This window comes from Colius striatus, chromosome 6 (genome assembly GCF_028858725.1).
Source record: "Colius striatus isolate bColStr4 chromosome 6, bColStr4.1.hap1, whole genome shotgun sequence".
Lineage (NCBI taxonomy): Eukaryota > Metazoa > Chordata > Aves > Coliiformes > Coliidae > Colius > Colius striatus.
In genome coordinates, this window is record NC_084764.1 from 38,947,068 (window position 1) to 38,960,179 (window position 13,112).

General features: G+C 44.1%; 1 protein-coding gene across 3 annotated transcripts in view; it reads left to right on the forward strand.

The window, feature by feature from the left end:
• The window catches only part of SYT16 (synaptotagmin 16), a 67,620-nt gene extending 54,881 nt beyond the window's left edge, over nucleotides 1-12,739 (forward strand). For all 3 annotated transcript variants that reach the window (XM_061997913.1, XM_061997914.1, XM_061997915.1), the window contains exon 8: nucleotides 8,700-12,739. In XM_061997913.1, the coding sequence (XP_061853897.1) occupies nucleotides 8,700-9,013 (314 nt within the window). In that variant the 3' untranslated portion in view covers nucleotides 9,014-12,739. The remainder of the gene's footprint in view (nucleotides 1-8,699) is intronic.
• The last annotated feature ends 373 nt before the right edge of the window (nucleotides 12,740-13,112 follow it).

A 13,112-nucleotide genomic window follows, 5' to 3' on the forward strand; every position in this document is an offset into this window, starting at 1 on the left:
GACCGTAAATTATCAGTGTGTGCCAAAAAGCCTCATGCAGAAAAGCATCTACAGTTTTGTTAGATGTGGTCACCCTCAGTATTTTAGTGCTAATGGCTTGTGTGCTGTGCACCTCATTCTCTTTGGTTCTTGTACAAATCATTAACGTGTGCTAGCGTTTTGCAGGGGTTCATGTACTTAGCTAGTAAAGGATTTGGAGCACATCTCCTGTGAGGAACAGCTGAGGGATCTGGGACTGTTTAGCCTGGAGAGAAGGCAGCTCAGGGGAGACTTTATCACTCTCTACAACTACCTGAAAGGAAGCTGAAGCAAGGTGGGGGTCGATCTGTTCTCCCTAGTAACAAGCAATAGAACAAGAGGAAACGGCCTCAAGTTGTGTCAGGGGAGGTTCAGGCTGGATCCGAGGAGGAATTTCTTTGCTGACAGGGCTGTCAGGCATTGGAAGGGGCTGCCCAGGGAGCTGCTGGAGTCACCATCCCTGGAGGGGTTTCAGAGATGGTTGGATGCTACACTTATGGAAATGGTCCAGTGGTTGACAGGACTGGAACAAAGGCTGAACTCTATGAGCTTAAAGGTCTCTTCAAAGGCTGAAATGATTCTGTGATTCCATGTTTTGGTCTGTAATATTGTACCTTCTTAAAACAAAGCCCAATGGATTCATTTAAAGAGTGTTTCTTATTAAAAAAAAGTAACAAGTGAAGCCTAAACCACTGGCAGACACATCTTTACAAATTTATGACCAGTTGCGTAGTACGTGCGTGGTAGTTGTACCTTGGGGTTGTAGTAATGGACTAGGACTCATTTGTGCTAGTTGGCATACAAACACACAACAGAGGAGTGATCTCTGCTCATGTGGTGTTTAACCTTCATCAACTACTCTACAGGGTGCAGTTCTCTCTCCTCTAATCCAGCCTTCGTTCTTTCCCCTTCTGTGTTTCTTTTGGGGTTTACCTCCGTGTGTAATGCAGTTTGAGAAGGACTGTTGTAAGGATATTCCCTCGCCTGAGAGAAGTTCTCCGAGCTTTTTCAGCAGCTGCCGAATTAATCACACATTATAATTACATCCGTACATGATGGTTATTATACCAGCAGCATATTAACCCCATTAAACAAATACAATAGCATTAATGCTGGATAAGACAGGAGGGAGAGAACAGGCTATTAGGATTTGTATTGGTAACAGGAGAAATTCTTGGAGTGAAGACTTATCTGAAAACAAACATCTACCTGAGCCACAGATAACAATGCCAAGAAGTACAGAAAAATTAGGATCCTTGTGTGATGTTTGTTGCTCTGGTATGAAAGTGCTTGAAAGCCATTAGTGGATTTAATTTTATCAACTTGTTTCTGAGAGAGGAAAACTTATTATCCCTGTTTCATTCTTGGCAAACTAAGGTACAATTTAATTTCTTTGAATTACTCCCAACCAGACCAGGAAGCTGAATGAAAAGAATAACGTTTAACCTGTGTATCTTGCTCTGAGCAGGGCACTTGCTTGTGCTCCCAAAGTTTTGTCATTCAGGCTCTCATCTTGTCAGTAACAAAAAGGGAGACCCATACCAGGGCAAGCTGGGGAGGATTCATTCCCCCAGAGAGCTTGATTAGCAGAGCAGTAGGAGTGCTGGACAGCTACTTGCTGCTGAGTTGTTTGCAGGAAGCTCATACAAGACCATCACTCTTTTTACACCTTTTTGTTGTCCATCCCTGAATAAGTAACAAAAAATACCTTGAATAAATTCACAGTAAGAGTAGGCCAAGAGGCAGGCCAGCTGTGAGGAGCCTGAGAAGGATGTCTGGTAATGAGCAGCTGGGCAGTGGAAGATGAAATGTGGATGACTGTAAGGTATTGCATGGGGGCAGGCATGGAGTTAAAACTTAATCTGGATGGACTCAGAGCCACCTGAGAATGAAATATTAGGCTTATAGTAAATAGCTGCTGAAAAATGTCTACTTAAGGATCAGCAGTAGTAGTGGCAAAAACAAATTAAAGGTTAGAAATATATGGGGGACAAAATTGACTTGACTGTAAATATACAGTCACTGGTGTAATGAATACCATGTACCTTTCTGACTCCTTCTATTAAAACGGAATATGGAAGAACTAGAAAGATGTGGTGAGGAGTGTTGGAGACAATCAGGGGTATGGGAATGGCTTCCAGGCAGCTGTGCCTCCTACAACACTACAACAAAAGGAGGTAGTGGAAGATTTCGTGGAGGTCTATGAAATCATGAATGTTGTTGAGAAAGTGAATTGGCAACAACTATTTCTTGTCTCTCCTGATACAAAATTGGAGGATCATAAAGTGATGCGAGAGGGTAGCGGGTCCTGAAGAAGAGACAGCTCTTCACTTGTGCTGTCAAGTTCCTCACTTTAGAACATCGTGAATGCTACAAGTCTACTTGAGTTTGGTAGAGCACTGAACAAGCTCACAAAGAAAGATTCACTGAGGATCATTAAATACAAAGATATTGCCTCTGACTGAGGAACTTGACTCACACGTCACTGGAGACTGGGAGAGTGTTTGTGAGAGAATCAACATAAGCCGTTGCATATTTTTATGGACTTACTAATGCACGTGGTATTGGCTGACGTTGGGTGGATGAACTGGCTTGGTACAGCTCTTCACACCCCGTGTGAGACCTAAGATTGATGAGAAAAGAGTCACAGAATAATGGACTTTCAAGGAGCGATTGTGAGATATTGAGAGGGATACTCCATGATAATTAGATATTCAGCAATGTTTTCAATAGTTTTCTATTTCTTGCTGGGTATAAAAATGAGGATGTTTCTGAATCAGAGGAGACCATTTGAGGTGGGATGTCTGGCGTTGCCTCTTCGGCTCCCATAGCTGTGAAGAATAAAAAAACCCACAAGCTTTTTTTTTTCCCCCTCCCAAAACAAGCAGAAGACAAAGCCATTGCTTGCAGGGTAGAACTCACCTAATTCCAGATTTCAGTAGGAACTGAATGTTTAGTGCAACTCTGGAGTGACTCTACAGAGCAGTGTTGCAGGTGATGTGATGACAGGCTGTGTAATAAAGCCATGCCCATGAGCACTGCTGCTGGAGGTGAGAAAAGGCAAGATAAAGCATCTTTACACCATGCCTCTGACGCTGAGAAGGGGTGCATTCATGCTTTGAGATGCTCTAAGTTAAAGTTATTTCTGAGGCAGCAGCAATCCAGAAAGCCCAATATATGTTGTGGAAAGTGTTGAAATGCCCTTATTAGTGTAGAGTCACCTTGTGTATCTGCAGAGGTGTCTCTGTTCTGCTTTAGTTGTGTAAGCCTGGGCTAAAGCTGCACCTCGAGAGTGCAGGGAAATGGTAAGCTGGCTCTGCAGCTTGACACGTGTCCCAGGTGAGAGCTGGCACTGTAAAATGGAATGGACATCAAGTGTTATGGCACCAAAAGAGGATCATCAAGAAACTGGGCTCAATGGCTGTCTGGAAGCAGCTTTCCTTCCTGAGAGGCTCAGGGATTGCTCCCAGGAATCCCTTGTCTCCTGTCCCTCCACAACTCATGTCTTTGCATGAAACAAGTCACTGATGCTGGCAGTTCCCTCTCCTCAGGGCAACCAGTGCTTCCAGGGAGCAGCACACTCCTTTCTGTGGCATTTTTAAATAAAGCTGCTGCTGATCTATTCTCTGATAACTAAGTCATGAAGGTTGCCAGATCCCAGCCCCTCCCTTGCGTGAGAGCTGCCAGCTGTTGGAGAGGAGACCTGAGGAGCAGAAACTTGGTGGAACAGGGGAAGAAAAGTTGGCTCTTAGCAATGTAGTAGGACACTCTCAGCTTTATAGGGTTGGCCACAAGCTGCCTCTGGCCTAGTCCAGACTTCGATGACGTGGGGTTGGGAACAAAAGCTTAGGTCTAATTCTTCCCTTGGTCTTTTCCTGATCCAGTTGCAGTGAAATGGGTTCAGAGTATTTCTGCCCCACTGCTCGTTTACTGGGGAGGTAAAGCCATGACTAATGGAGCAACGGTCTTCTGGATCTCAAACTGAGACCTTGTGTTGAGCTGCACCATACAGAGTAGCACAGAATTGAGCTCTGGGGCTGCTTTGCCACACAATGCTGCCATTTATTATGTAGGCTAGGAGCGTGGGCATGCCTGCTGGGTGAAATTAAACTCTAGGCCCAAGGCTTTATTTTACTGCTGCTGTTATTAGTCTGGATTGCAGCATGCTGACATGGTTATACTGCTTTTGGAAATGAGCTAGCTTGCCTGGAGCGTGGGTGGGAAAGTCTGTACAACACTGTGTCCTACCCTGCCGTCCCCAGACCCAAAGGGTCGGGAGCCTCTGGTTGTTTATTACCTTTCTAAATATAAATTCAAGCAGAGGGTTAGACACTTTTGTATTTGCAGTGGTTTTGTTCACAGGTCAGCTTTATTAGCAATGGTGAAGCTTAGGGTAAATGAAAGCAGAATGCACGCTATGGTCCCTCTGAAAATGGGAACGTATAAATTAGAACTAATTATCCCCCTGAGTTGTCATTATCAGTTAGTTCCCTTAGATGAATGATGACAGAAATGGGTCATTAGAAGAATCACAGATAAACTGGTTGCCTTTGCACATGAGCTCTCAAGAGGTGTTTTATGGTTGGGGCAGTGCTGATGGAGACAGAGCAGTCTGCATGAGGAGAGGTTTGGCCAAACCTCTGGAGTAAGATTATGCAGCGCCAGCCCAAAATGTGTCTGGCTTCTTGCAGCATTCCCTGATGTACTGCTTCTCACTCTGCTATTAAATGCAGAGGTGTTGATATTTTATGGATACACGAACATTGTGCAATCCACTCATACCAGAGATGAAAGATGAGTTTAGAGTAAAAATGATCTGTAGGAAGAACTTCTGCTCTGAAGCCTGTGTGGAAAGGAGAGCCTGGTGGATATGGTGCTAAAATTGGTCTCAGCAGAATTAGACTTCGTTCTGGCTTCTTCACAGACTCGTGCAAAACCGGGGGCAAGCTGCAGTCTCCAACACTCCCAGGTATTCAGAGGTCTCACTGTTCATCATGTCAGTGAGATAGGTGCTTAAATAGGAGGTGAACTCTTAGACATTTATAGGAATGTAAGCCTTAATCTCTCTCCTCCTTTTGTGCTTGACAGAGGTAGCATGAAAGTAAATACACTGAAGAATGTAGAGCGCTGAGATACCACAGTAATGAGGCTATTACTGAGTCTATTACTGAATAGAGGGAAAACGTTTGACATTGTAATGAATAGATATTCTCACACATGCATTCCTCAGCATATTTACAAGTTTATCCTTGCTATATTTCCACCGATTTCACTGTATATCTGGGGATAGACTTTTTCTTTGCCAAAGCCAACTGGAGAGGGGAGAGCTTTCCATCTCAGATGACTGGACTGGATCACAAGGAGAGCTAGGAAGTTCTGATGAAACACCTAAAAGATGCTGCAAGGAGCACAATGCAGTAAGGGCAAGCCACAGTCTTAAAATGCAGTTAGTGAAGCAGAATAACAGCTCAGCCTCATGCGTACCAGCTCTGCAAAGCAAATTTCAGATGCTAAATATATTATCCACACCTACTCTTTTATTTCTGTTCAGGCAACCTTGATTCTTTTGGCTGGTAAAATACACTCAAGTGGAATAAATTTGAGAAATGTTAGCAGCCTGATTTAGTTGTCACTTGCACTGGTTTTGTCCCTGTGTTTACATGGGGATGAATAGGGCTCCTGGTGTTAGTTCTACCCTGAGCGTAGCCTCTTTCCAGCCTTCGTGTTCTCACCTAATCCAGAGGATATCTGCAGAATCCCCATCGACCTTAGGACTGCATAGACAGGGCCTTGGTGAAGAATTATGTAGCAGATCTGATGGTATTAAAGAAAAAGCTTAGTTTTTTGACGTTGAACTCTGGGTTTAAGTCCTTGGTCATGCGATGCCAGGTTTTCTTTAAAGCTTGCTGTATTACTCCTCACCTATAAAAAATGAGGTCTCAGTCAGAGGTGTGACATTCTAGACTTTATGACTGCAAAGAAACTCATCCATTCATTGCCTGCAAAATTAACCGGGATGTCCGGAAACAGCATCCTATGGGGTGTTTTAGCTGTGGCTCTTGCTTAAAACTTAAATCATCTGTAATGGTAGTGTTGCCTACTAGATCACTGCTGAATTATGTCCTATGTTTCTTTGGTGGTATTGATTGTAAATTTGTTGACTCCTTTGGGGACCACTCAAATGAATGTGCCTACAGTTAGATGTGATGGATCCCACCTGAGCTGCCAATACTAGTGGCACTCAGAAAGAAGGATGATATAAAAGAAAATCTAGACCTCAGTCCTCTCCCCATCTTCTCAAAATAAGAGATACAGATATGTGTAGGTGACTTTTCCCTCAAGTAGGACAGATGTATAAGCTATAAAGTACTTCATCATCTATTAGTAATGTTGCATATTGCCATGGTCAGGTGAGCTAGCAGAGAGGATGTTTGTCATGGTCCTTGGCTGCATGCTGCTTCTTCGCTCTGCTCTGCCCATCCCCAGCACAGCTAGAGAAATCCTCCCCAGAGCTGCCAAGGGATCCAGAGCAGGACCTTTCCAGTGCTGCTCGATACCCCAGCTCTGCCCTTGCTGACTGTTCCCAGCCCCTACTGTGATGCCAAACAATGCTCTCACCCTCAGCAAAGCGGTTCTCAAAGGGTGGTGGGGAAAGCAATATGACACCAAGGACATGTCTAGAGAAAAATAGGGGTACTGGGTCAGGAGCAAATAGAAGGGGTCTTTACCTCCTGAATTCCTAGGTCTTATCTCTCACTTCTCTTGTGTGTCAGGAGAAATTAAACCCTTCAGCTTTCTGGCTCTAAATGGGATTAGTTTGGAAAATACCCTGAAATTATGTAGTGAATGTAAGGTTTCAGTTGGAAAGAATGAAAAAAAAAATCAGAGAGTTGTACTAATGAGCTGCTTGTTTGTATTTAAAAATCAGCCTGGTGGAGATTTGTTCCTATTTTGAAATCCCCTCCTCACACAGAAAAGGTGAATACATTAAAAAAAAATATCCATCAACCCCCTGTTCCCCACTTATCTTTATTTCCAGGGAGTTCCTTGCAGCCTCAGAACAGCAGCCAGGGCTTCCACTTGAGGAACACTTCAGTGCATGTTATGATTTGTCAGTGCAAAGCAAAGTGACATCTCTGTGGGTGCTGCCAGAGATTGTGGCTGGTAGTTATCTTACGTGGCTTCACATTGAGTCAAGCTGGAAAAGAGGGTCCTCTTTTGGGCTCTGTGACTCTGATGGACCTGGAGTTGTTACATACAGGTTTCAGTCCCTCAGCACCAAGAACTTTGAATGTGCTGTGGGAATTAGTCCACCTCTTGATATGGGAATTAGTCCACCTCTTGATAATGTAGTTCCTCTCTTCCCAGATACAATCAGGAAACTCTTTTATGTCAGACCTCTGCTTTTATGTCTCATGAGTAGGTCTTTGTAGGCAAGATCTACTTCATCTCCAGTGTTACGCTGGGAGCCAAGCTGGCACCTCCAGCTAATGACTGGTCTGAACTTTCCCTGCTGTAACTTGATAGCTGTGCAGCTGTGCAGGCTCACAATTTGCTCCTCGATTGTCAGTCTCCTGACAGCTTTTTCAGTGGAACAGTTTGAGAGGAGCGGAAAGCCCTGCTTCTGAGACACAGAAGTGTTTTCACACCTGAAGTGTAATTTCACACCTTGTGTTGCTCAGTAGATAAGTGCGTAAAATAGCACATCAAACGGGAACAGAAGAGGATAGACATGCTGTAGACAAGAGAAGGAGGCTGGTTATTTATTTCTTGTCTTCAGCAGACTCTGAAATAATACTCACTTGCAGCGACCTAGGCACAGATTACGAAGGGGACAGGAAGGGGAATTTTCTAGCCAAGTGTTACTGTCACGTGCAGAGAGAGGTGAAAACTTACACTGAGCTGAGCCTGTGGAACTTTGAGACCTCAGTAGTAGTGACCATATAACTGCCTTGAACTGATTAATGCAGGAGGCAGCAAGAGTTTGAAGAGTGGATTTGTGACTTGGACCCTTCCATGTGTCTACTAAGTATTTTTACTCTGTGTATTGACTTAAGTAGTGGATAAAATTGACCCCAAGTCCACCAAGATATAAAGACAAGAATCTGGAAAAAGTGTTGAAACTGTCATGCAAGATGAAATCAATTCACTGTGTATACAGGTTTCCTTTCATTATTTTGGGGGACCCTTTTTTGTTTGCTATCTCAAACACTAAGTCATAGAGGCATTCTTCTAAATGAGACCAGTGGAGAGGCAAGTGCAGCCAAGGGAAACCCTTCTTAGGCAGCCCCAACAAAGCTTGATTGTGAGGGGGATGGAGGGAAAGTGGGAACACATCATTTGATGTGGAGAAACCATGGAGATGCTCTTAGTTTTGGTTAGGCAGGTTTGCTAGGCCTGAGAATCAGATTTCCGCGTCTTTTTCAGGAGAGTAGAGCTGAAATGTGCATCATTTTTACTCATTTTTCTCCCCAGTTGAATATGAGGAAATCCAAGAAGTACTTTCACCTGCTGCTTCTTATCCTGTGGATTTTACTAAGAGCAGTCCAGCACTCATCTGCTATTCACTGCAGACAAAGCTATTCTACTTGTAGCTTTTTGGCGTGGTTTTTGACTGTTTGGGGCTTTCATTTAGTCTCTCAGCTGTGCCAAAGATCATCTTTCCTCTTTTTTTTTCCTAGACACCTATGGAAAGCTCTGTCTGCTCAACTCTGTGGGTCAGGAGATGTCTCGCTGCAAGACCTCCATCCGTCGAGGCCAGCCCAACCCCGTCTATAAGGAGACTTTCATCTTCCAGGTTGCCCTCTTCCAGCTCTCTGATGTCACTCTGATGATCTCCATATACAACAGACGCAGCATGAAGCGCAAAGAGATGATTGGGTGGATTTCCATGGGTCAGAACAGCAGCGGGGAGGAAGAGCAAAGTCATTGGCAGGAAATGAGGGAGACAAAGGGGATGCAGGTCTGCAGGTGGCACACGCTGCTGGAGTCCTAGTGGTTACCAGAGCAGTCTGGGGGCCTGGGACTACGGGCTGTCTTCCTTTCCTCTCAGTCAGCAGAAAATAGCTGTCTCAGTGACATGACAAGGGGTAACAGGCACAAGCCACAGGACATTCCACTTGAACAAAAGGAAAAATTTCTTTACTGTTCAGGTGAGAGAGCCCTGGCACAGGCTGCCCAGGGCGGGTGTGGAGGCTCATTCTCTGGAGGAGAATACATTCCTGTGCAACCTAATCATGGGGAGCCTGCTTTAGCAGGGGGTTGGGCTGGATGAGCTGCAGAGGTGCTTTCCAACCCACACCGTTCTGCGGTTCTGTGATCCCATGGCAAGCTCTGTGCTCCGACAGGTCACATACACTTTAACCTGACTTCTCAGTGTCAGCAGTCGTGGATATTAAAGGTGACCAGGCCTGGGAAGCAAGTTTGATCCTTGTCTTTCCAGGTTGTCCTGTATTTTCTACATCCAAATAGTTAACCTTAAGAAGAAGCAATGGGAATACTTACAAAATCCTTTCCTTGTTTGTTTTCTTTCTCATTTTTTGTAGGCTTAATCATCACAGGGTGATTTGGATGCTGTTTTCTTCTAGGGTAAACTCTGTCTTCCCTCCCTCCCCTTATTTATATTCATGAACTTTGCAAATATTCTTGACACACAGATAGCTCACAGAAAGGCTGACCTGCATGCAGATCACATCCTCTTCCTTTTATTATCGTGTTTCTAAGTCCTAGTCTAAGTCCTGTAGACTAGATGATATACTTTTCAGGAAGCATGGGAAAACACCCTTGAATTCCCTGTCAAAGTGCCTAGGCATTACTACTGTTCTTCTGTACTAAACACTACCAGTGTTTTTAATTAGGGATCCTGTGCATTTGTTAGCCTGCGTTGCCATAGGTTTTGCACGAGAGAAAACTAGCATCTGGTTTGTATTGCAATTACAGAATGCATGTTTAGATGTTTATTGAAGTTCATGGCTTCTCTCATCATGAATACCAAAAAAGACCTGAACACGCTGCACATCCACCTTTGTGCCTGAATCACCCTTTTCTGCATCGTTGTTTTCCCACGTGTTACTTTGGGTTTTAAAAGTGAGATTCATTCAGAAAAGCATTTATGTGAGCACTACACAGGAAAGCTTTAGACCCGTGGTTTCTCTGTGACTCGGTTAAGCACAATTCAGTTTGCTGAGGGCTCTTCTTCAAATGTGCTATCCTTTTAATACCTTCTTGGGATCTGAGAGGGGACTGTTTTTGGCATGCTGAGCAGTAGAAGATGCCAGACCACATCACCTCATCTTTGGGGCGAGCTGTCCTGCAGACAAGGAATAGGACCAGGGGCACCCTCTTAGAGGGGCTTCTGGTTCGACTGAACTAGCACCAAAGTATTACTGCTGCCTCTAACTGCAAATAACACAAGGAGCAGACTTGCTGAAGGAGATGATGACACATTCCTGTAGTTACTTTTCCAACTATATTGTCATTTTCCATGTTAATCTTTTTTCCTGTCTCTGTGGAAGTCATGGGGATGATGGATAGGGGATGTGTCTCAGTCTGCCACTTGACTGCTGGAAGTTCAGTGGTTGTTAGTGTCACAACACCATGTGCAACACAGCAGAGGATGTTCAGCCTCTCTTGTAGTGATGGTAGGTAGGCAGCAAGGTGCTGAGATCTTCAAATACTGTCAGCTGCCCAATCTCCCATTCTCTGCGCTCTCTAGGAGAGGACTGGCATTTCCCCATTCCTACTGATGACAGCAAGTCACGGGAAATGCTTTACTGAGAAGGTTTGTCTCTACTGAATCACTTCATCTTTTGTTTCTGTCATTTGCTGAGATCTGGCACCAAGTTCTGCTGCCTCTGCACCACAGCCATCTCCTTCCTCTCCAATGGTGCTGTGCAAATGTCACTAGTGCAAATTCGGGCACTGGCTGTCTGATCAAAATTGAGCCTCAGTGCTGGTTTGCACCACATCCAATCTAGCCAGACTCTGTGGGGCAGTAGTGTGATGTACACAGCTGATCACTTGGGGTCAGACGTGGAGGCTTTGTCTATCCTCCTGAGTCAGGCAGAACTATCTCCATGTAGAAGGATGTCTGGTATAGATGATACACATGGATTTGTCTATTCTTATCACTTACCTGTCTGAGCATCAATTTTTCAGTGAGATTGGTGGGTATCCTATGCAGGAGGATTGTCCTCCACTGCCGGCATAATATCTGCTTTGCACTACTGGGGCTTTGTATCACAAAGCAGGATCTAACTCAAATACAGTTCAGCAAACAAATAACATTTTTGACTGCACTGTTAATGCTGCTGTACTACCAATGAGAGAGAAATTGAGCATTTGAGTGCTAGCCAGCAGAACAGAAATGGATTTTTTTATCACATACTTTTCTTCTGGAAAGAAAGTAGAGGAAACAGCCCAATTCAAAAGGTGCATTTTCTGATTTCAGTTGTTTTCCAACCTCTGCATCTTTTTTCCTGAACTGTGTGAAGTGTATGTACAAGTATTTATAAGTAATTTTATTCTCTGGGATGTGTATGCATAATAAACTTACTGAGATTCTCTTCATAACTCCTTGAACCTGTAAAGTGTCGCTTATGCTTCCACAATTAGCTAAGGGAAAAGTATAAGCTGACTGTGTTTCAGCAGTGAACTAGAGATAACCCAGATTATATATATATATATAAAAAAAGAGTCTTGGAAAAAGCATTGAAGTAAACAGGTTTAGGACTTTCATGACATTTTCAGATCAAGATCTTCTCTGAAGATACAGCATGAAAGGTATTTAATTGTAATACATAATTTCAATGTAGAGTATTGGGAGTCAAAGGAAAGGGAGTGAAAATGCCTTACTTGGAGTAAGTTAATGTCTCAGCATATGTTAAAACTTTGCTCTCCTGGGGAAGCAGGTTGTTAAGCAGGTTGCTGCATCCTTGCAACAACATTTTGGGCTGATGTTTTACCAGAAAAATTTGGAGGGAAGGGAACAGGAATGAGATAAGGGGAGCATTGGGTTTTTGGAGCTGCTGCTAAGCTTGTCACATCCATGCCTCGAGTTGGACATTTGTGGGGATTATTAAGTTCTTGCTGAAGCAACAGAGGAATTAAGAAATCTTGAGATGAACACAGTACTGGGGTGCTCATGCTAGCTAGCTGTATTTTGGGAATTTTGGTTTTTTTGTGGGTTATCTTTCTTTGCAATATTGACTGTGTGTGAAATGAAAGCTTTGCAGCAGCTCCCCCACATTCCAGAGGTCCCATAATTCTTCCCATTGACAGATTGAATTAGTTATTGCTAATATTGATGCAGGCTGAGCTTCTGCTTGTGGTCTTTCTTATGTAAATACCACTGCCCTTTCAGTCACTGCATTAACCCCCTGTTTCCTCTGGAAGTGACTGACAAGACTGAATTTCCAGGAAGATTTCCATTCCATGGGAACCTTGGCTTACACTTGGCACCAGTTGATAGACTTGGGACTCTGTGCTCCCCTGGCCTCCATCCTTGTGGACACTGATGCTGATGCCTGATCTCTGCTTCTGTGGGGCTCCAGGTGGGCAGAAGAGCCGTGGGAGGGCTTTGGAGAGTTCAGCAAGCAGAGAAGAATGGCTGACCTGAATCTGGGAATGCTTGGGCACTTGCAAGTCCAGATTATGGAGATGTCCTACTACACTCATGTTTTCTAAGATAATTCATCCCCTTTCGACATCACTGTCTGGAATATCCTTATAGCTTGTTTAAATTGTCTTCTCCTTGGGGGAGAGTGAGGATGGGGGTGGGGAGAGGAAGCCTGAAAAGCCACAAAACCATTGTGTGGGAAGGAACTAACTGCACTGGCATAAGCCCAGAATATTGTGGGCAAGTGCTCTTGGATGCATTTCTGTATCTCCAACAATGCCGTTCGGCCAGTTGCAGTCTGCTCCTTCCTTGGTCTCTCTCCAGCCAGCATGCCCCTGTCCTGCTAGGCTGGCTGCTGGTAGTTTATTTTTGTTTTTAATGTGTACTGACAACAGAACAGAATGATCTCACCACATTTATATTCCTGGTAATACTGGTGACTTTCAACTGATGCCCACAGAAATGAGCACCTCTTTGA